The 25,187-nt window shown below is 36.2% G+C and overlaps 1 protein-coding gene across 2 annotated transcripts in view; it reads right to left on the minus strand.

Moving 5' to 3' along the window:
- Positions 1-25,187, minus strand: part of RB1CC1 (RB1 inducible coiled-coil 1) — an 81,145-nt gene that overhangs the window by 18,514 nt on the left and 37,444 nt on the right. For both annotated transcript variants that reach the window (XM_075704764.1, XM_075704763.1), the window contains exons 9-15: positions 19,582-19,766; positions 16,941-17,127; positions 16,780-16,861; positions 15,865-15,926; positions 14,752-14,855; positions 12,306-12,432; positions 3,908-5,823 (exon numbers count right to left, since the gene is read on the minus strand). In XM_075704764.1, coding sequence (XP_075560879.1) covers positions 3,908-5,823; positions 12,306-12,432; positions 14,752-14,855; positions 15,865-15,926; positions 16,780-16,861; positions 16,941-17,127; positions 19,582-19,766 — 2,663 coding nt within the window. The remainder of the gene's footprint in view (positions 1-3,907; positions 5,824-12,305; positions 12,433-14,751; positions 14,856-15,864; positions 15,927-16,779; positions 16,862-16,940; positions 17,128-19,581; positions 19,767-25,187) is intronic.

Genomic DNA, 25,187 nt, shown 5'->3' on the forward strand with positions numbered 1-25,187 from the left:
CAACAGTCATCGAGGCAGGAAGGATAATGACCTTAAATGGCTCCTGAAACGAGCAATGTTACATAGGCCAAATATCTTCCATCACTGAACCCAAAGCATTAACTACCCTCTTCTGTGTTTTGGCCTGAGTTATCAAGAACTACCACTGAGGAACCCTGGGACAGACAAATCCCTTTGTTCGGCAACTTTTGTGAAAAGCTATTATTTTAAAATTTCTATTATTCCTCTACACCAGAATCATATTTAATAGAAAGAAAATCCCCCAAACGTAACTCTACATCTACATACATGTGTCAATGGTTTTCTCTAGTCATAGCAGCCTGGAGGTATGGTCTCCTGATGTTAGGTAAGCTGTGCTGAAAGCAAAACATCATGTGCTAATATACTAACATGCACAAGCACAACTCCTAATGCTAAAAATGCTCCAAGAATTCTTCTTGCTTCATAATGCAAAGCTTCTCTGTTAAGACTAAGGGCTGCAGAACCTCAGAGACACCAGAAAGATTCAGCATAGAGAAAAACTGAACTGTGGAGGAGGCAGGGAACCTAAAATTCTGATCTTTGCATACTGGATGGGAGTTTGGGAATCCATGAAATGACCAGTTCCAGCCATTTCTACAGTCTTTGCTTTATCATATGAACCAGCACATACTCACCTACCTCTGTTTCTGCCATCAAATCTCCCGATCAAGTTAAGAAAACACAGGGTAAGTTTGTCTGAGAAGTGTAAACAAGAGGTACGCCTGCACCTTACTTTACAAGCACAAAAAATTCACTCATATTATTCCAAGGCTGTTAGCTGCACTAAACCAAAGCGGCTATCATCTGCCTCTCAGGCTGCCTGGACTACTGACTATTTGCAAATGACAGCCAAGTAAAGGATATTGTTATTCTGCAAAGGATGCTAACACACATCCCTAGTTTTTAAAACTTGTCACTATGTTAGGTATTGAGTTCACACATTTAATCTGCAAAGGTCTCAACAACTATGGCAACAGTGACAATGCCTAACTTTTTTTAGTGGTTTCAAGATACCAAAAGCACATTTCTTCAGAGATTGGGGTTCCTTTGCAAGTAAACATCGTAATGCTCTACCCTAAGATAACAAAGGGTGTATTTAGCAACACTGCCGCTGTTCTACCACAGGGGCATGTACTGAAGATACAAACTATTATGCAGTAGCTAAGCACTCAAAAAGCCCAAAAGAAGTTGTAAATAAAAGAGCCCTGAAAGCCAACTGAAGTTCTCAGAGTGGCAAAACAACCCTTGACATTCCAGAATTCAGAAGTAAAATAAGCAGAGAGGAAAGCAAGTCATGAGACACCCAGGTAAATCTTTTTTATGCTGCTAAGAAAGCATTTTTGTGCTGGATTAAATTTCAGTTTATTTCTAAATTAAGCCTAGCTGTGAGAAAGAGCATGTACTGCTCTACAGAGAAACTTCACTACTGATGGTGGTCTGATAGAAGTGGCTGGACAACACCAAGGCTAGAAGACTCCAAAGCTGTAATTCAGGTTTCAAAGCAGTCAGGGTTCCTTTTCTGTTTTTAACATTCTCTTATAGATCTTTTAACTAACCAGCAGACTGCTTCACAATGAAAGTCATTACAGAAATTGTCGGTTTCAATTAATCTTGGCTAGTATATACTACATACAGTAGAAAGATTAAATAGGAGAGTTACAAATGCCTTGCAGTTTTATCATATTTCTAATCATAACGACTTGAATTCCAGGCACGTGATAAACAAAACACATTAATTTTCATATGTTGGTGATGCATGGGTCACGAACATTTCTTTGTCACTTCTACATATTTTTGTTAGTTTTCATGTAAGTTCAGAAACTAAATTCCCGATACCAGTGCACCACTTAAGTCAAATTTAACAATTCGTCTCCCTCTTTGTGCCTTCCAGGCAGCTAATGTAACATTGCTCTTGCAGAAAAGGACATTTATCTGACAAGCATGTAAGCACATGCCAAATAAAAGTCTGTTTCTACCATTACAAGTTAACTGGTAAACAATGACTGAGTGAGGATAAGAAGTCAGCTTGAACTACTGACTTAGCTTGGGGTTTTAGGAACTCAAAAACCAAACAGCTAGACAGTGACTTTGAAATATTAAGACAGATTCACATAACATATATGCCCTCTGGAGATAAAACACAGCATGTCCTTACTCCTAGAGAAAAAGCCTAACAGCAGATTAAAGGCATAAAGAGTAGCCTTAGGAGGCAATGCATATTTTAACATCACACTGAAAATTAAATTACTTGACAGAACTCATAACAAACCGCTAACACTTCTTTAGACTGAAGCAGATAACATTTCTTTGAAATACATTACTATCTGTTTTATCCAGTCTCTATAGGAATACACACAGCTGTGCTCCGAAGTTGTTCAAATTTAAGTGTAGATAGTGGATTTTTAAAATGTCTGATGACACAGCTACATCTTTTTCCTGCTGAGTCAAGATTTTAAAACTTCTACAGTACATTAATACATATAAAAGGAAAAGAACATAGGGTTTATGTTTTTCCTCCTCATTTTACCGTATTTCTTTAAAAAGAATACTTTGTTCCATTAAGAAAGTCAGTTCTTAATTTCATTCTATCCCAATCTCAATTCAAAGAACGTAATATTATCTTGATGTGTTTTTTCATACACTGACATACAAAACAGACACTGATACAGCATAATTTAATGACGGGTATGTTCGCATATCAAAATCCTGAGGTAATGGGACTGAAGTGCATAATTCAAGTGAAGTGCATATTCAGATTTCCCTTGCACTATGTAAGTGAATCGTGTGCACGTGTTGGACTCTGCATAACCTCCCCTCTTTTTTTTTTTTTTAAACATTACATTGATATTCAAAAGTTAAATAATAACTTAAGTCTGTATTCATGTTCTGCGGTACTCTTCTGGCTTTTATACCCATTCTGTCCAATTTATTGGTCTTTTCCCATTTCGTATACTTGGTATATCATAGTACCTAGAAAAAAAATGCTCTATTTAGGTATTGTACAAACAAGATCTATCCGCTGCATTCCTCCACACTACAGGAACATAAATGACAAATTCTAGCATTTCAAAATAGAATATCGCTTCTAAGTCACATAGAAAAATTCTAGTATTTCCATTCCACAACATCATCATCTACTCTGCTGACAGGCATTATGAACTAGTAAGTAGATACAGTAAGTCAGAAAGAGTAATTCTAGGCATTTATGGCAAGGGAAAATACAGTTTTCTTTTTACAATAGAAAAACACTGCAGAAATTAACAATGAAAAACAGTGATGTTAGGATGTTCTTTAAAATGATGTTGCCCACATGTGTTTTCCACAAGCTCAAACTGAGGACCCTGAAGTACATAACCGTGGTAGCTAAAGTCAATGGAAGTCCAGGTGGCCATCGGACAGTTCTTAGTCGATCATATCTATTCCCGCACACTTTTTCATGCCACCATTAGCATCAACACGAGTGTGCAGTTAGCCAATAAAAGAAAGCTATCAGCCTAGAAGCTAGCCAGTGCATGCTCACACAATGCTAATACCAGAGCAAAGGGTAGCAACGGAGAGAGAGGCCGAGACCATCAAAATTAGAATTTCAAGCAACATGCTATTATGGAAACACTCCTTCAACATAACATTACAAGACTGAAATATAAAACCTTCATTGCTGTCTGGAAATAATAGTGTATAAGATATTTTACAATCTTTGAGATTAACTACAGACACAGGAATATCACTAATCTATAAAATGGAAGTAACTTGAATATCGAAACAACCCAGATAAACACTATTACAAACACACCGAAATTTTAGTTACTGCATAGTGCATCATTAATATACCATATTCATTACTTTAAAATATTAAGAAAACACAGCAACTTAATTGTTACAGTACCTCCGATTTACTTGCATCTCAAGTTGTTGTATTTTTTCCAAAAGCCCTTTTTCAGCAGCTTCCCTCTGTAATTCAAACTCTTTACAAGCAGTTTGTACTGCATCCTCTTTTTCACAACTGAGCTTCTGAATGAGCAACTGCCTGTCTTGTTCATGGTTAGATACTAACAGTTCTTTCTCTTCCTTAAGCTTATGGATAATAGCTTCATATTTTTCCTGCTGCTCACAGAGAGACAATTTTTCTGTTTTTTCCTTTTCTAGGGCATTTGCTTCCAACTCTAACTTACTTTGTAGTTCCGTTATTTGCTCTGAAAGTCTTTTTTCTGCCTCAGAAGCTTTCTGATGACGAAGTGTCACTTTATTTAGTTCAGTTCTAAGCAAATTTGATTCTTCTTCATATCTGTTTACTAGCTCAGAAATGCACTGATCTTTCTCAGTTGTCATCAGAGCCCTTAGGACCGATAAGCCCACTTGATATTCATCACTGTTAATTTGTATTTTATTGTTTAATTTATCTATCTCCTTCTTTAAGCTTTCAGTTTCCTTATCAATCTGAGATTTTAAGGCCTCTTGTTGCTGGTTTCTGCTTTCTTCCAAAAGAAGCTTCATTTCATCAGTTTCTGCCTCTTTCAGGGCAAGTTCAACTTCTAATTTGCACCTCAAATCAGACAGATCTGAAACCTTGAGTTGTAACTCTTCTACCTGTTGTTGTTTCTCTTGCACAACTACTGCATGAGATTCCTGCATTTGTTCAAGTCTGTGCTGGTTCTCTTTTTTTAATTTATCTAAACAGTCCTTGTGCTCAGCTAGCACCTTCTCAAATTCCTGTAAATGCCTGGCTTGTAAGTTGCTTTCCAGTTCTTTTAAATGACTTTGCTCTAAACTCTCAAGTTCTGCCCTCAGGAGCTGTAGTTTTTCATTGCTTTCAACATGAAGTTTTTTCAAGTCTTCAAGTACTATCTCACGTGACTGTCTCAGTTCCTTAATTTCAGAATTTCGCGTCTCCATTTGGCATTCCAATTCAAGTAATTTCTGGTCTTTTTCATTCTGAAGACAAACTACAGCTTCTTTCTCATTTTTCACCACTGCAAATTCATCATTCTTATTCTGAATAACTTCCTCAAGGCCTAGTAAGTCACCTTTTAACTTTTCAATCTTCTTCTTATTTTCTTCACCATCCTCCAGTAACTTATTAATTTTAGTTTCATATTCACTTTTCAAAGACTGTAATTCTTTTTGATGTTTATCTTTTAGTGTTTTTTCAAGTGACAGTTTTACCTTCTCAATAGTATTTACTATTTCTAATGAAGTACATTTTAAAGAATTAGAAAAGTCACACTGTTCTCTTTGTACAAGTGTTCTAAAGTGGCAAAGATCTTCTTTTATACCTCTTAAATGCACCTTTGAGTCTTGAGCAATAACCCTACACTTCTCCATGCAAACACTGAGAGATGCATTTTCTGCTGAAACATCCTTTACACAAGAACTTGTATCTTGCATACGTCTACTGTCTATTGCATTGATAACTGAAGAATAAAGAGATTCCACCATCATTTCTGGACTTTGGGGATCACTTATTACATTAGGAGATACTGGATTTTCTTCTATTACAAATTCATTTACTGCTGACATAAAGTCAGATTCTGGACTTTCTGCTAATGAATCCAAATCTAATGATCCTTGCTTAAGGGCTTGCTCCAAGTTGGGATGGGCAATAGTTTCAAAATCAAATGTTTGCGCATCAATGCTGTCTGGAGACAATTCTTCTAATGGAGCTGGGGGACACACAGGAGGACACAGGGGACCCTGAAGACTGAGTGATGGAGGAGTTCTTGAAGAGGTAGCAATTGCAGTTCCTGTTGTACTTTCCATCCTTGGTGTAGTAGCAGATTGTGGCGATGCTTGACTGTTGGAGGCCTACAAGTTATAAAATACGAAACAAACACTTAACAAAGTGACAGGCAAAAGTGTTAATGTTTTAAATCGATTAAAATTTACCAGACAAAACCAAGAACTTAAAGTCAGCCTTATCTGTAACGATCAAAAATATGTATGACTAAAATTTAAGCAAAAATTGCAGAAATTCAGAGATATTTTCCATTAAGTTTCAAAAAAGCAGCTTTTGTAAATAACTAAATATTAAATGTTCACCTACCCAAAGTCCTACATAGATCACATATAATAGTATTTGAGAGGGCTGAAACACAAGTTTGGATGACACAAAAAACTGAAGTAATCAGTCAGAAATAGGCTTTTTTTTCTAACAGCCTATAGATTTTGTTTCTTCTAATAATTTTGTTACTAAAATATTTTTATTTTATTGTTGCTATTACTGCTGTTAAAAAAATCAGTGTAACCTGGTCACTATTAATATACTAAATTAAGAAGGTTTACAAAAAGTTTTACTACAACAAAAACATGTATAAGAATTGTTCTGCTTGTGATAGTGTAAAAGACAGTAGAATGAAGGGCACATTCTAATTAAAAGCAACATTCTGATTTTTTCAGAATGCAAGTCATCGCAGTATGAGTGGATTTTTTTTCCCCCTCCATGCTGCTCTCATCGCTCCCAGTTTTTGTTGTTTTGCCTCTGGATACCACCAAACCTGATTCTGTAGCACTAGATCTTTCAATCTTTAGCTGAAAAGCTAATGGTTAGAATAACCACCTATAATAATCCATCAGTAACAGCAGCTTGTAAACCAATACAAAGATCAAGCATAGCTTCTTCACCTTCACAGAACTGTGCCCAAGTAATTCTGATCAATTCCAGTGCTTTTGATTCTTAAAAGGCTAAAAACTTACCTTCAAATCAATTTTCCAATTAATTGTGATTACATAATGTTTAAATCGCATTATCATCAGTTTTTGTTCATTACTATGTGAATTATAAAGCCAGATCTCAAGTTACAGTGCATACTCTGCTGTAAAGTGTAAATGCATGCACAGTGTTTGAAAACCAGTCTTTGCTATTTCAAAGGCATCACGCTTTTCTATATTGCCATGGAATATATACTTCAAGTGAATTCAGCTGAATTTTGATTTATCATAGCTATAACAGTTGTAACTGCAGGCCAAGTTACATGCACTTATTTCTACGCATCTGAAATTGAGTAAAGTACCATTTTTAAATGCTTAAAAAAAACCAAAACACAAAACCCACAACCTCAGCAAGGCCTTAGAGACCATGCAAACAGCCTGTGTTCTGTGATCATCAAGCTTTTCGAATGTGACTAAAACTCAATTTAACTTACAGTATATCTACAAGATTACACTCAGTTATAGATTTTTCTTATCTTTGCTATGTATTTAATAGATTTAACATAATAAATTTACTGCTTGCAAGCTTTGTTTGACAGAGTAAGTGAAGTATTAAAGTCCTCTTCCTTTACTGTCTTCACATCTACTAGAACTAGGAACAAATGGTCAACCTGTAGTATATTACACTATTAATTATTAAACACAACAGGGAATATAAAAGCCCTAATGCCAACCACAGTATCACCTGCAGATTCTTAGAACAAAAATATAAACCTTAAGCTTCAGCAAGCACAGAACACATCCCAGTGGAAGCCAAAAAGCAACGTACAGCCTCCGTATCCACCAAGGATACATTCCTGAACAAGTATGTAACAGGACGGATAGCAAAGCAATTTTTCCTAAGAAATTACAGTGAAATACACACAAGTAAAACACGTAAGGAGAATATCTGTGACATGTAGGATGAAGAGGCCTGAGCAGGATCATCAGGATCACAAACTGGAAGAGATGTTGAGGTTTTTGGAATGGATCAGCATCCTGAAAGACTCAGATGCATTGGCTGTAACGCTGTAGCCCAACCATTACCTTGCTTTTCCATCCTTCATCCTTGAAGGACTTGTTTGATGATCTTCATCTGAGGAATGTAATCATCTTGAAAAGAAACTACTCGTAAAGACTCATGAGAATATTTGCACTAAAAAATTTCCATAAGATGTTCAGTATCAAAGTGCTGGAGATCTTTCAGAATGGTGCTCTTCTCCAAAAAGACAAAACTGCCTCCAGCTAATAATCCTGATAATCCCACTCATGCCTCTTTTCTAAACTATCCACACTTTCTCCATGCATTTAAATCATGTGTCTGTAATTTAGCACATTAGTTTTTATTGAAGAAACTTTTGCTATTGATTGAACCCAGCTACTTGACTGGTGACAGTTAGTGGAGAGCAGGAATAAATGGTCAGCAACAGAACTCAAAAAAAAAAAATCAGACAGAAGTGACGGATATCGGACTGCTGATGTATAAATAACCGATTTTTGTTTTCTCAATCTTTTACAAATGGCTGCTACCCAAAAAGGGACCCTAGTCTTCTCTGTACCATGTAAATGTTCTCTTAATGGAGATGTAGCGTGACTGAACTCTGAACTAAGATTTAGGAAGAATCTCTTTTCAGGTCTGACACTCATCTATATAGCTGAGCTGCATTTACTCCTCACCTCCATTAGCCTTTGCATCTATTTTGAAATCCAATGATGAAAAACCACTGTAAAAAAACCCTTATGTTCACTATATACAAAACATTGAATTCAGTTATAAAAAATGAACACAAGCCATGAGACAAAAAAGTTAAAGGGAAACCTTCCTTGGGTTTAATTTCAACTTGCTGTTTACCTAAATAAACTCAGAAAAAGAAATATTGAAGGACACTGTATATGCTGATACACATCTGGATTCAAAGCATATGCTTTAAGTGACAAACATTTAACATTGATAAACCAGAGTTTCAACAGTAATAAAAGCTAGCAACATAGATGTCAGTAAGCACATACTAAAAAAACACTTCAAAGACTCTGAATATTTGAAGGCCCTATGGAAAGCCACATGCAAAGGAAAGATGGTATCTACTTTTGGCACCCCTGCAGAATCATCCTAGAAGGTAAAGACTAAGCATACAGCATGAAGAGGAAGGGGAGGGGGAAAAAAAAAAAATCAACCAAAGAAAGACCTGTCACTGTGAGGAGCAATACTCTACTGAGCTTGATTTTCTCATGACCTGGGGCTGTAACAAATTCCATGCTTCTGCAGTGGCTGCTGTGAACTGGGTCTGTAGTTAGAGTACCAGATTACTGCCTAGTGAAGAGTTAAATTCCACATTTTGAGTAGCAGAAACTATACAGAAGACTTTGTTTACTGTCACCTATTTCCCTGAGAAGCTGGTGCCTGCCATCTAGTCTATTTACAATCTAGAGACAGCAATGTATGCGTATGTCATACAGTGTAATTCCTGTGATGACAAAGGAAAAAGAGTCAAGATAAAAAGAGAAAAAATAGAAAGCAGAGACAGAGAAGCAGAGTTAATTTTTAAGTTCTCAGGTGCTGCTGGATTACATGCCTGGTTCTAGTTATGTTACTATGATAAACATAGTTAGGGAATGGGGCAATTCTTGGAAGGATTACAAAAAGTGTTTGAATTTCAAACTCAACTAGAACAAGTGGTGGATTCATAATCTCATTTGAAAAGCCAGCTTCTCTTACTAGAGAAACTTTTAATACCAAAGGATTGCATGTGTTAATCACCTACTAACCACGGAGAAGACACCTTAATCATCTTACCTCACTCCTGTGGGGACATTAACTTTCTCCTGGACATCTTTAACTCAATCACTGATCTGCTTAAACTTTGTCTATGTTATGGAAATGAGAGGGCACAGCAGTATCTTTGGTGCGAGACCATTAAATTACAAAGAATAAGCAGAAAGCTTTAAAAAGGAAAACAGATTTCAAAGTAGTAACAAATCAAGCAAAAATCAACAACAATGTTCTTTAACTACTCTCATGTAATACTAAAAAAAGAAATTGGATATCAGATAGAGAAGCGTGTCATCATTAATGTTCTATGAACCTGAAAGCTGAAATAATAAGAGTTACAGTGACACTTAAAAAGAAACGCAACCAACATCCCCAGTAAGGGATTGGATCTCCTGACTTGCTCTTTGACCATTTGTCTGCAGCCACAGCTTTTCTCTCTTGCCTAAAGCAGCTATCAAAAGACCAGCTGCTGTGGCTGATGCAGTAGGATGAACTCCCACCTGACCATGACAGAGCCAAACTGCTGCACTACCAACAAGCCAGGGAAACTACTCCAGTCCATCTGAAAGAACCAGGCTTCTGCTGTCACTTATATGGAGAGGGAGGCTGGGGTTGAATGTGTCTCCTTGGGAGAGGACAAGATCAACATTCTGCTATATGAGCAAAACTCAACACCTGCACAGTCATCACCAACTCTGCACCAAACTGGGACGATATCTCACAGTTCACCAACAGAATGTGTAGGTGCATGAAGCTGTAGGCATCTTCAGGACTATTGTTAGATGTTTATTCATCCTTGTAATTACATACTGTAAATTCCCAGCAATACTAAGGATAAGAAAATAATATTTTCAAATTACTTCAGTAATTCTATGCAAAAAAAGAACATGGGCAAAAGTAGTGTAATTTAAAAAAACACTTCTAGACCATCTGCGGAACAAAGCAACACAGAGAAAGACCTAGTATCTTTCATCAAGTGATAACAAGAGCACCGTCATTAAGAAGGAAAAATCTGACAGATCTATTTGCTTCAATTCCAAAAAAGAGTTCAAATGAATCATTGAAATTGCACACAGAGATGGGCTTTTTCAAGATGACATCATTAATGGCCCAGTTCTGACTGTGCAATGCAATTTACTCTAAGGAAAGGGACAATTATCCAAATCTATCTAAGCACTTGACATTTCTGAGTCAGCCAAGAATTCAAACTGGTCAAAGCACAGCAAAAGAGAAGAGTGGAAAGAACAGATTCTCCTGATTTGGCAAACATCTTTTTTGTACAGCCAGACACTGATAACAATTTATCAGAGAAGCAAGTCTGAACTAAAGAGGGCAAACCATCAAGACTTGAACAAGGCACCTTTCCTGTTTATTTTTCCACTGTTATTATGTATATTTTGGATTAAAAGTTACTCCTTTGATTTATTTCACACACTTCTGACAATGCAAGCCTTAGTGAAAAATGAATTCGTCAGAACACCTGCCACTATCCTGGTTTCTTACGAGATGGATTTCAGCATTCTCCAAGCTGGAGGTGGACTTCTATGTCAGAGCATGGTCTGTTGGAAGAGCACGTTCAGAAAACGCACAGATTTCACAAAATTTACACCACTCCTAGCCATTCTATTGGCTAATACAGTGATCATTTTGTCCTTAATGGCTGTTCACATAAAAATGAACCTTCGCAAAGACAGAAAAAGCCAAGATATGACATGACAGACTTTTTGTATATTACAGAACAAAAGCAGCCCAGATCTTATATTTTACATAAATGAAAGACTTCCAGTAATCTCTTATTCAAGTTCCAGAGGAGTAAGAAGATAGAGAACTTCATGTCACCTGGTTTAAGCAGGAATTTGCCAATTCAAAATTTAACATGCCCATAACCTTGGCAGTTAAAGAAGATGCTTCCAGTCAGCATCAAAATGCATACAAACACTTACACTGGAGATGATAACATCGAGTCCAACAAAAATGACATGTTTTTTTTCTACAGCAAAACTGCTACAGAAACCCAATTTGAAGCATTCAACTTCACATATAATTTTAAGCATTGCTAAATTCACCCAGGGCTTCACTGGGACAGGCTACAGTCAGAAGCTAAAAGGACCCCATTTAGCATTTTATGAAAGTTAGAGGCTGAACACAGAGAAGCAATCAAAAGTGATTGGCAGAAACAGAGTTTCTAGGGGAAAGAATCTGCTTGACAGGCGGAGTGAAACTAGGAAGAGTTCTTTTTGCCATCTGTTCCTTCTACACTCAAAGACTATACATATTTCTTCCCTTCCCCAAAAAGCAGGGCTGCAACAAAGGAGTAGATGACACATCAATATTCAGGCTAACAGGGACAACTAATCAAGGCCCTAAATTCTCCTTAACTGCTTGTGCCAAAAGGACTTCAAGCAGCAATGCAAACATCTAGAGAAGGAACAAACAACTTCATTAAATACAAACTAAAGCAACAAGGCAAAAGGCACACATTCTGCACACAGAAGCTTGAGAAAATGGCAGAAAGCAGAAATATTAACAGAATAATTCTACTTCTATAATGTCTGTGGAATATAAGCATCTGTTAAATGTTTAGAAGATATTTAATATCTTTTGACTATTCTCTAGACAGATTCATTTGTTGAAGAGCTCAAAATTCTCAGAATATTTACTAGTATGTGATTTGAAAGGAAACTATTATTATGCAGTTATGAGACCAACTAATCTTTACATCCGGAAAAAACAGTTTCTTTCTGAAGAGGTTGATAAAACAATGCTATGAAAATATTCTATTTTCTTGAATAGAATATTCTCTTTTCTTGGTAAAGAAAAACAAAAATACCTTTTGTTCATTCAGCAGGTCTGTAATGGTTTGTGACATTTCATCCAAACTCTGTGCTGCTTTTACCAGGTTATGTAGAGCACGTACATGCTGGTGAAGAGGTTCAAAGTCACAAAGTATGGGAACCCTTAAAAACAGTATAGGATTAAATTTTTTCCATATTGTTAATCTGATATTCAAATATATTTAATTATTATGTGTATATTCCAACAAGACTAAGCTTCCCTCTACACAAGGTTTGTACTTTCTTCATTTCATCTATTTTACATGGAAAATCCACTAAAACCACCTGGTATTTGTGTTTTAAATTAAGAACTTGAGAGCTTTTAAGGAGTAGATAACAATAAACACAATGATGGGAAGTACTATGTCAGTCTTTCCTTCTGAGAAAAACATTTACCAGTAGTACCTAGAGTTACAATAACAGTAACAGAACAGAATTAGTAATGATTAGATCTGTAATTGAAGTACTTATGTTTGCAAACGACTCTTCTTCTCTCCGGTTGGATTCTCGCCAATCCAGCCCTTCCTTTGAAGTAGCTATTAATTCTCTACTATTTTATTTTAATGATAAGTAACCTAAATTAAAAGGCTGATTAATGTGTCATGATCATGTTGCAAGATAAGCTTTCGACTGCAAGTTTTCTAAACCTCTGGAAAAGCAACATTTATTTAATTTTTCTTGAGAGTCCATATATCCAGAATTTTTAATTTGTTCAGGAATAGCTCCATTGAAACCATGAAGTAGGAGTTCACTTAGACTAACAATATAATAAAAGCAGATTGCACTTCAGTGTATTTTGCATTCTCTATTCAATATACAGGGCAAGTGGCACCTAGTGTATTTTTGTAGAATTAAGATTTCAATAATTGCTCAAACATATAAGTTGAGAAGATTGAAGCACTGTAAGTAAACAGAAACATGATTTTAATTATGCAGCTCAGTGGTTCACTGCTGATAGAAAAGGACTCTGCACTGGGTCTCAGTTTACCTATTGTTTGCTTATTAGATGTTAAATGAAAATACCAAAGAAGTTTCATCTGAAGCTCAGTTTCTACCAAGGTGTGTGACAGCTTTGCCCACTCAAGTTCCAAGTCCATCCCTATCATCAATATTTCCACCAAATGTAACCCTGAGCCCAGAAACCAGGAGGAACATGACATAATCCCACCTCTATCGCCATCAAGTGGAAAGCTATGACACTACAATTCTGACCACATAAAACAGTTTGGTAAGTGGTTTTCTGACAATAGCAAGGCAAAATTCTTCCTGAACTCAGTATGAACTTCCTAGGAAGGCTGTCAAATACTCACAAACCCAAAAATCAGGCAAATATCAGCAATATGATACTACAATTTGCATTTTCTTCCTGCAGAATCACTAAGGAGCAAGCCTAAGAGCATAACGAGTAATTAAAAGGGTACATCAGCTGTATCATGATTTGGGGCAAATCCACTGTCAAGCAGACTAAGCTCACTATACTTATTGTTAATTCCAGCAGCAATACTAGAAGGATGGCCAGGAATTCCAAATCCAAAAGAATGCCAGTACAAAACAGAGGTGAAAACAGCACTAAATTCAGGTTCTGCAACTGTGCACCAATAACAGGTATCACGCTGATACTGTTGGTGAACCTGACAGATGACAGTGGAGCATCCTCTGTTTGCATGTACCTTATCATCCTTTGTGGGATTGTGGCCTTGGGGCTGAAAAATGGAATCTCAGCAAATCTCTAACGGCAGATCTCTTCTAGCAGAAGGATGATGGATACATGCAGCATCTGATTGTGGTCATACTGGCAGACAGATCTCTTCCTAGACAGAACCTTACAAAGAACTTGCTACTGCCTATTTCTTGCCCATTAACTTTGTTGGCATTTCTCTGTCCAGTTACTACAGGTTTAAGACATATGAATTTGAAAGGTCACTCTAACAGTCAACTTTTCCAGGAAGAGGCACTTAGAGAATACACCTTTTAGTAAAATAAGTCTGTCAGAGAAAAAGCAGTAATTGAATACAGGAGATCTCTGTGATCTCATGCTGGGTTAAATAAATTTATTTTATTTCCTCCAGAATACCAGGTTAACAATGGGCAAATATAAAAAAAATCTAATTCTGGTCTGACAAAACATACATGAAGTTATGAGTTTATTTCAGTTTAAGACTGACAACAAGAGTTTTTTGGGTTTTAGCCAGACACAGCTCAGAGGAATGTCAAACATCCTTTACATCTCAATACAGAACATGTGTTCAAATCATCTGAGCTTAAGTACATGAAGCATACAGGTAATACGTATTTGCATTAACCATTGAAAAGCACTGATTAAGATTGGTATTAGCTCAAAAAAATATCCTTGTCTGTTCCTTAAGAAAAATGAATTGTGGGTAGGAGCAGGACAGGAAGGGAAGCTATCTCCATAGCGCGCAGTTTAAAAAAGTGATTTACCTGAGTAACGGCTGTACTTCTGAAGGACAAAATGACTGCAAAAACTGCAAGTCACTTAATGAGATATCTGGAAGCTCACTGTCAAATCTGCGAGGTTTTCGTGTCTGTATTAAGAAAAAATTAATTTACATATTGCTGTTAAGGTAAATACCACCAAGATGACTAAGAAAGGATAAAAAAGGGCTTAATTTATAACACAGAAGAGTTGCAGTTAAATTGATCTCTCAAAGTATTTTCTTTTAAAAGAGCCATGTCTGGCCCAACTCCCACCCCCCTACAAAAAATTTCATTTACATTTCCAGCCATTAATTCTATCCATAGTGCCCTGGGCAGCCGTACTTCCTCCCTATTACCAAGCTTCATAAACATTAAGGATGTGTTTAAAAAGTTAAGGGATAAGAGATAGCACTGAAGTTTTACTTATTGTGCTATTAAACTTTGGGTCAAATATTAATTCAGTTCACTATTTAATAATGAAGTGAGTAGCGTTCTTATTTTTCCAAGTATCCTTTAAAAAAAAAAACTGCAAAGGAAAAGCTGAAAAGGTTAAGTGAGGCAAAGCGAGATGACAACATTAGAATCAGGGAGAATTATCTCACTTGAATTAACCAAGCTGTATGAAATCTAAGTTAAACAGGCAATGCTTGATTTTTCAGGTATACTTTTTCACCTCTTCGTGTTATCAGCCAAAAAAAAGAGATGAAAATGCTTTTCCACTCATCTAGTGATTACAGAAAAACATGAAAACCTTTTATTTGCTTTTACCACCCAATTAATTGTACAGCTCTATTATTCAGAAGAATGGATTAGATGATCAAATTATCCCTACTGGCTTCTTTTTTCTGATCATTAATAGGAATTTTTTGTTCAATATCAGACTCCTTGTTAAAAAGGAGTATCAAGTTGACACTTCCTCTCCCACCACACTGACAGTTATGAACCAACGTTAATATAGGTCACTTGAAATAGCAAAGAACACTAGCTCCCAGCTTTTTCGTCTGTCAGAGCAATATAACAGGCATATATCTTGAATTAATTAAGCTTAGGTTTTTAATTTATGGAAGTACTGTTTATAAAAATGAAATAAAATCCAAGAAGATATTGAGTACATACACAAAAGGATGGAGGCCAGGAGTCAAGTCCTCTAAACAAACGATTCCTTAGAAAAGACTTCCCTGGGCAAAGAAAAAATGGTCATTTAAAAGAAATAAATGCAACATATAAACAATGCCTCAAGAGAAAACAATTAAGCTACTGGAGTTTAACAGCTGAACTAAACTTGAAAGCATTACTAATTATGCCATTTCTTGACAACATAAAAATTACAAATAACCACAGAATTTGATGCAAAACCCACCATAACAGTAGACCTTCTCACTTCATTACAGCCTCTTTTTGCTTAATATTCACCCCATAAAAGCCTCAACTCCTTTTCCAAATTTTCATTGTAATCTTACTAATCTCCTTTCCAAAATTTTGATAAACTTTTGCTCAATTTTCTTATTCTAGTAGTTCATTCAGAACATAAGTTGCATACTTTGCAGAAAAAAGAAAAAATGATCACATTTCTTTTACCAGCAATTTTTTTTTTTTTTTAACCTCTTTAGACATGGGTCTTCATTCTTTTTCTTTTCTTAAGTAGTACAGAAGTAGTCATAACAATACTCAAATATTCAGTAATGGTTTCAAAAGTGTTATTTAAAAGAACAGTAAAGCTCGCAGAGTACGTTCAAACAAACTGCGTTCAAATGTAATAATTAGAAATCTCATCTTTCACAAGCACTAATCAAAATTTTCACAGTATTTTGGATAAGTTATATGAAACAGTTCATTAAGTTGATTAATAGGAAAATTAATAGAAAAATGTTTTTTCATAATTGGACCATCTGGAACACTGCTGCATGCCTTTCTGATTTAAGTATAAAAAATACGGGTATTTAAACTACAACATAATGAAAGTATTTTAACTACAAAGGCAAAAGTCATACTTAACCACAATTCTGATTTCACAGAAGAGAAAGCACTTACTGAACAGTTTACCAAAAGATTCCCTTTTTGCCTTTTCAGCTTCATATAGGTGTTTCCCATCTTTTATTAAAGCACCCGCCCACTGTGGAAGGGAAAATATGTAGTTAGCTGTTAATTTATACATTGACACAAAGGTTTGGTCTCGAAGATTACTTGCTTACCTCCCTGTAGTGTTTTATGAACATTTTTCTCCTCACCACCTCAACAACAGCTAGACAGTACATTTGAGGAACAGTACTGAGAGCCTCTACAACCTTGACCCTTTCCAGGAGCTCTGTTACAAGACGAAGCAACGCCTGTAGTTTCTCTCCATCTTGGTCAGCATGAAGCATTACAAAACAACACCACCTGCAAAAGTAGGTTACACTTTAGAAGAGAACAACTTAGTGAAATTTAAATGCAGAAAAGATGACTAAGATTAGCAACATGTCTGGATGAAGTGAACAGTGTCATAATTTTACATGGGACGACAACAGGCTATCTGGAAGTACCAAGCAATTCAAAATTCAGTAACTGCCTTGCAGTTTTCTGTTAATTCTTCACAGTAAGTGCTCAAAACGCTTACCACCATTTGCGTTAAGGTATTGTTTTTGACAAGTAATGCTCTTAGCATACATAACCTTAGGAGGAATGATAATGTAACTTTCTCCAGAAGAATTAAAAGAAGCTGGTACATCCAGAGCAAAGAGGAGACTACTTTTTGTTTATAAATCTTAAAAATACTTATTGAAAAGCATTAGCAAGAAATATTGAGGGTAAGGATACTGTTTAGGAAGTTCACACCATCTCCTCACACACTACAAACTACAGCCACAAATTCCCACACCTTGTAACCACACCTTCAATTGTTATTGATACAATCAACACATTAATTTCAAGCACAGCCACCAACATAACTAAATCACAGGATAACTACTGAAAAGGTGATCAGCTGGTGTGTTTGAGGGGAAACATTACAGCAACTTTGCCACCAGAGAAGGCATAAGGTGGAGCCATATGCCGCAAGTAACAAAAAATTAAAAATTGTTTTTCTTGACAGAAGTGAAGTGAAACTACAAATACAAACAAGTCAACATTAAACAACTAGGAACATATACTAACAGAGAAACTACAAGACATGCACTGTTGACTTTCTCATAGTAACAAGCAGTAAGAAATAAAAAGAGGGCATTATATGAATCCAACAAGTGGCCAGTTCAAAACACAAAGGGAAATACATTTTCCACACAACATATAGTGAAGTTGCAGAACTTGCAAAAAACCAGAAGTTTGTGGATTCAAAAAGAAGTTGGACTAGTTCATGGAAAAAACCACCCATCAGCAATTAAACACAGAAAAGCTTCTTCTAGATCAGAGTATTCTCTTCTAAGAATATTTATATATAGTTAAGGTTATGTTCTTTCCTCATTATTAGATTCCCAATTACAGTCACTTGCTACTAACCGCTACTGAAGAAAAGTAACATCTTGAAGAACCACCTTTGGTTTGACCCAAAATACAGTGGGTTTTTTTGTTTTTGTTTTTTTTTTTTTGGGGGGGTGGGGTGGGGGTGGGGTGGGGTGGGGGGGTTGTTAGGGGGGTTTTGTTTGTTTTGTGGGAGGGTTTTTTTGTTCTTTTTTACATCTATGCTTTACTCTTCTCTTCAGATCTATCCTCTTTGCATTCACTCTCCACACCTTACTAGTTTATTCCTTTCAAAGGGATGCTAGTATTTTGCTCTAATAACTCATTAATTAAGTGTATACTATACAAATATTTTAATATATAGGAAATAAAAGTGATATTTACAGCAACCTAGGTTCTACGTACTATCCCTAAATACCTGCTACAGTGATAAATGGTGCAAAAATGTCATCTTTTCATTGGGCTAAGAGCAGATGCATAGGCAAAAGACAGACAAATTCACATTTTGATTTACCTAGCAGTAATTTCTTTTACAAACACAACAGGATCTTTGTCACTAGTGTACTGCTGCTTCTGCTTTACTTCTTCCTGCACATTGCACCTGCCTCATCTATACAAAGTACAATCTCTTCAAGGAAAAAAAAAAAAAAAAACCACCACAAAACCCCACCACACCCAAAAATTCTACCTGATGGATATCCAGCATGGAAATCTAACAGGGTCACAACATTGCCTAATTATTAGCTGCTAGCGTAAACAAAGCTTTTTCTTCCAGAAATTAAGTTCTGTACACTTTTCCTATGTATCTGACATGACAAATCATCTAAAGCTTAATAATTAAAGTGTAGTAGTGTGAAAAACTGTATTTCCCATTGAGCAATACAGACTACTTACTGCCTTCCATATTATACAGCAATGATGTTTACATGAAAAATTACCATTTTTGCTGGCTCTGACTGGACATAATTATTTTTCATGAACTACAAGTAAATCAAACTACTGGCATGTTTTTCTGCTTTGACGTGATCACAAGCTACTGAAAAGTGTTTTATTTATGCTTATTATAATCCTTTGAAAACATCAATGTAATTGCCAGTCAAATTTTAAATAAGATACTGACAGCTTCTGAGGTTGATGAGAGGAGAGGGGATTGTAGGTTCTTGGATGTTGTTTTATTGAGATGAAGACCATTTAACCTCTAAGAAAAGTTTCTCTTACAATAATAGTTTTTTTCACACTTACAAATAATTTAATATACAAACTGAAGTGATCCAACTTTTATTTTCTCTCTCATTAAGAAAAACTCTATGCATTACCAAAGATTTTCTTAAGACACACATTCTTTAAACAGTCTTGATGGAAGTGGAAGCAATATAAAGTTGAAAAGTTATAACTTACTTCAGTCTGACTTGGAGATTATTTGCAAGCTCCTGTTTGGCAGTGGTACACTTCTGTTTAATATCTAACAGTTTTCTGTGATTAGTTAACATAATCATCAGCTGATTTGCATGACTCAAACACAAATCAGGCAGCACAGAAGGATCTTTCAAGTTCTCAGCTCTCTTCTGATTAGCCAAAAATCCCTAGAGGAAAAGTGACAATCAAAAAGCATGGAAGTTATCCATCTTCTCAGTAAGAATGCAAGCATTTTAATAAACTTACCATAACCATTGAGGAGTATAACAGAATGCTACATAGAAAAGTCAAGTGCCAAAGTTGCTTTCTTTTCATTCCATAATCCAGTCCAAACAAATCTTATCTGCTATTTCCCTCCCAAACACAGCCTTGTAAGAACTTTACACAACTAACCAACACCAGTGAAAGATCACAAAAGTTAATGCAGCAAAGTAGGTACTAGGATGGAGGGGATCAACCATCAATCTAATTTCTACAAGCAACCAGCTTATTAATTTCTGGCACATGCAAGACAACATCAACTTAGAGCATGTTCAGTACTACTGCAGACTAAAGAATATACTTTTTGCCTAAAGAAATTCACGCATGAAACTAATTCTACTTGAGAGCCAAGATCGCAGCTAGACATCTTATTTGCACATAGGATTTGGGCACAGCAAAGAATTATCTGTTGTGGATGGTAACAGGCAACCCCTAAAAGGGTGGGGGGCAAAACAGGGAAGATAGATAAACATGTCTTAGATGGCTGATTACAAGAGGTAACATATGTATGCATACACAGAAAAGACAGGGGGCTGCTGGCTTAACAACTACTGTTCCAGGCCACTGTCTTCTTCATTACATGCAACAGGTGAGAGGAAAATACTGCTGGAAACAGTGTGGTTCTTAAGGCAAGAAAATACCATCCAGCAACACCAATTTTAGCTTTGATTTTGTCAGAGACATGATATGAATGTGGACATGTTGCTTGAACATCACAGTGGTCACTATGTTTGTAGTTCTACAAACTTGGGGTTTTTAAGCCTTTGTTTTCTTAATAAAGAATTCAAAACCAGACAATAGTTTTAAGTGTTTCTTTTTGAAGCTGAAGTTGATGAGAACAGTAAACCATAGAAGGTTATACAAAACTGCTGAAAAATGAAAACCACTGTCATTACTGATTTGATACTGGATGTAAAGCAATCTTGTCATTAAGATGCTATAAAACACATTTGCAAAGCCTGCAATAAATATTTATAGCCTAGTGAGAACAGTACAGAAATCAAAGTAAGTATCAAGCAAGTCTATTAAGCATAATGAAAAGAAGCACAATGAAAATGAAGAAAATGCACACTGAAGATGGAAGGGAATACTGAAGAGTCAACCATTTACTGAACTCTGAGCAGTTTATGTACTGAATGAGCAAGGACCCTCTGGGAAACAAAGGCAGGCTGCAAACATTTTAACTGTATGTATTATCCAAGCCAAGTGAATGGAAACCAGAAAAGATGGGAAGAACTGTTATTGAGATGAAGAAGAGGACAGCCCCATCAAAAGAACTTGGGTTGTTTAGTGAAGGAAGACAAAGACATTGAAGAAACATGCTGTGATAATCGTTAAGGAATTGCCAAGCACCAAAACGAAAGGCAGTATAGGCATAAGAGCATATAGATTTGAACTAGCCAAGAATACTTTTAGATCCGAGATTAACAGATGTTTATAAACACTAGGACAATCAGATTCTATACAACTTTGACAAGAGGAATAGAGAAGTCAAGAGATAATTGCTTTTAAATAGCAGCTCAGTAAGTTTTTGAAATAAATCACATGGCATGGAGCCTGAAGTTACACAAAACTGGATGCAGTGGGCTAGAAAATCCCTTCCAGCTTTACTCTCAGTTCCAAAAGGCTATTCATAAATTTGAGTATCTTTTCCCATTTCTGTATCTGTGGACCCATCTTTAAAATAAAATATAAACTAAAACTACCCTAGTATGCAAATCATAAAGAAAAATCTCAGCAGCCTAGAAAAAGACCAGTTAAGAAAAACTGCAGTAAAATGAAGAAAAAGGAGGGGGGGGGGGGAACGGACGACACATGGACAACACCCCAACAAATTGTGGAGAAATCCAAGGCTAAATAATCAATTGTTCTCACAAGTTCTTGCCTTTCCAGCCCTGATCAGATGACAGGATTCATGACATGAGCACCAGTCAAACTAAGAAGGGTGCTGAAAAACAGGTATGATAATGCCTTTATGGATTTTTCCCAATGCCTATTTCCAAATCAAAGCAGCAGCAATAACAAATATTTTAAAACATTTTAGACTGAAGTTCAAACAATCAACAGGGAAGGCAGTCAGTGATGTAGTAAGCAGCTGAGAAGACCCTGAATCACTACAAACCTATAAATCTAAGGTTTTCTTTGATGTAAGTCAAAGAAGGAGGAAAATACAAGTACAGAATATGATAGTGATGAAGTCATTTTCCCAACAACTTCAAGTGAAAGAGAAAAAGCCCAGAATCAAGGTGGCCATCTGCTAACCAGTTTTTTTGACTATGTTTAACACAGCTAATAGAAGAGTAACACTTCTATGAACCTAACTGATGGAAATGTATTTGGATGTAACAAAATGTTTTGAAAAGCTACACTACTAATAGGGAAATTAAAAAAAAATCAAAACCAAGAAAATGTTGGAAAAGATAAACTGTTGGGCAGAATCACACTGAAAGATTAAAGAGGCTCCAAATTTTCTAGAGGCATACTCTTATTACATAATGCCACCTACTGACCACAATTCTATATCCTTCTGTTACAAATCCCAGCTTCCACAGAGAAAAATAAGGTTTTTTTAATTTAACAAAGCAGCTTTCCATATTAAGTGTTAGGGGCTAGAGATCAGCTACTCAACTATATAACTCAGGATGTAATTTTTCATATAAAAGGCTGTTTAATGGTCAGTTAATTGAAAAGGCTGAGTGGAAGCAAAAGAACTCTTAAGGCAGGTCCAGGAGCAAGCCAATTAATTAAGCAATGAGGCCTTCTAGCAGCAGATGACTTTGTTCCATGGGATTAAGTTTGGTTTGAATTTTAATAATGAAACTGAGGTTGCAGCAGAAAGTCAACTCAAATTCTGAATAGAACATCAGCTGCTTCTGGCCTGGGGAAAATAAGCCTACATCTTCCAATACAAATACTGCCAATGGGATTACCATTGAGATGTTCCTTATCCTTGTTCTATAAAGTACCTCCACTTTATTTCTTTATGAAGAGAAACAGTTCACTACTGGAAGGTGTGATGTAAAGGAAAACTGTATGAGTTTTTTTAGGTAACACTGACTATTAACAGTTATTACACAAATTGTGAGCATCACCTTTAAAAATACACAAGTCCTCATCCATATTTTTAAATATATTTAAACCCTTGCACTTTGCAATTCTTCTTAGATTTCTATGCAGGCTATCATTTAAATGAGTAACATGATACCAGCTCTAATATCTTATAAGTGTCTAATTTTTTCCAAACAGTATCCAAACAACTGCTAAAACTGGTATGAAAATACTTCCTAGGCTCAAACATAAAATCCAGGAATAAAAGCATCTGGCAGTACACTTAATCACTTGTTTAACCACAAACATTTAATTAACTGAAGCTTCAAAAAAACCAATTAAAAAAACCCCAAGCACACCATCACTTTATCTGACTGTTCTTAAAAACCCCTGTATCATAATAAAGAAATATACAATTTATAGAAAGAAAAGGCAAAGAGGAAGATTTGAAAGTTACAAGTCTCTGACAAGTCTTCAAAAGGTACAAATTCTAAATTTACAGTGGCACTTAAACAAGGTGACAATGTATCTTTCCAATTGACTTTTAGGCATCTCACTCAAAAGTGGGATTGGTAAACTTGAGGTGGGCTCTTCATTCAAGTGAAGAGGGAAAACATAGCTAAAACTACCATTCACAGCATTAGGCAGCCAAGTGTAGGGATGGAAGAGTAGCTTTTCCATCACGCTAATTCCCCCTGGATTTAGCACTGGCCTACAATGTAAACACTGAGAGACTGAGATTTAGCATAAACTTGCTTCTAGACTTACTCATTGAAATTATTTTAAGACAGGCTCCACTTTTAAACAATGTTGCCAGAAGTACTGGTAGCATGCACCTTTACATACTAGCCAGAGGATGGAGGAGGAAGCCTGGGTCCTACGCAACTGTCAGCCCCCTTCTGTTCTCCTCAGAAGGGGGCTCCAACCACCCCCAGACAGGGAGGCAACATTGTTCACTTACTCCTATTAATGATATACCAATGTGCAAGCAGAAATAAGAAACTCATGCCTTCCTTCACAGTCCCAGCTCTGATGTAATGGTGAAAATTTGAACATCAAATAATGACCACATACAGATTTTAATATACTTCCAGTTGCAAACAAGGCATTAAAGGACAATCTTAGGTATAAAGTTAACTGAAGCTCTTCACAGAAACTGTATTTAATAAAGAAGCTTTGTTATAGCACTATAATGTTTTAAAAGATATGAGCTATATATTTTACATTTAAAATAGTCTTTAATCACCCTTCTTACCACTCCAAATGACACTGTCTACTGCAGGCACACTACTCCAGCTCCTCACTACGAGCTTGGTGATCAACCGTCAATCACATTACCTCCTCCCTGATCCTGTATCGTTGAGTGACAAGTTACCAAGGACTCAGTATTTCCTTTCAAAATTAAATTTAACCTACTTGTCTCTTATCCCATATCTCCAAGTGAAGTTCTGATTTTCTAGCTGGTTTTCTATTTCTAGACCATATGGATAACGAAATCCCTCCACAACTCAAACCTGAAGGGCCCCAACTGCTAATTCCTGAAGTATATGCTGCAGCAGGGTCATAACTCCCCTTTTCAGCTCAGAAAAATAAAACAATATGTCCCTTCAGAACAAGAAAAGCTAACTGCATGGAGTGGCCCATGAGCTAAACGACATTATCAAGAGAAAGGATAAAAGGACAGTGGAGCAGCTCACCAACCATCTGACTGTATTTCTTTGACTCTGGAACTAGTCAAAGGTCAGACAACGACAACATATTAAGAACAAACCAGTGAGTTAGTGTGACAGGAAGTGTTCAGGACATGCCACCTGGGCATGATGCCAATTTCATGCCTCATTTTCCCCTTCTATTATTGAGGGGTTTTTCCATTTCTGCCTTCCATTTAATGAGAGGCTGGATGAACTAGCAAAGATGAATCAATTCACAGCATCCTGGTCTCCAGCATAAGAGCAACTGCAAACTACAGGCAACCTTTGATGGTCTACCATTGGCAAAAAGTTGTCTGCTCTTAAATGTAGCTGTAAACCATGTGGAATTTACACAGATCTGACAAAGATATGTACGGGCAGATACTAAGATAAATATTTAAGCCAGATTTTTTTCTTTTTCTTAAGCTCAGAATACTCATTAAAGACATCAGTTTTCAAATAAGCTTTAAAATAAATATCTACAGTGTTTATAGCTGTTAGACACCTTCATCAGATCCTGTTTATTAGCAGCTTTCTACATTAATGTGAAAAATGTTGCACTAATACAGCACAACCTGTTTGTAAACC

Source organism: Pelecanus crispus, chromosome 2 (genome assembly GCF_030463565.1).
Source record: "Pelecanus crispus isolate bPelCri1 chromosome 2, bPelCri1.pri, whole genome shotgun sequence".
NCBI classification, from domain to species: domain Eukaryota; kingdom Metazoa; phylum Chordata; class Aves; order Pelecaniformes; family Pelecanidae; genus Pelecanus; species Pelecanus crispus.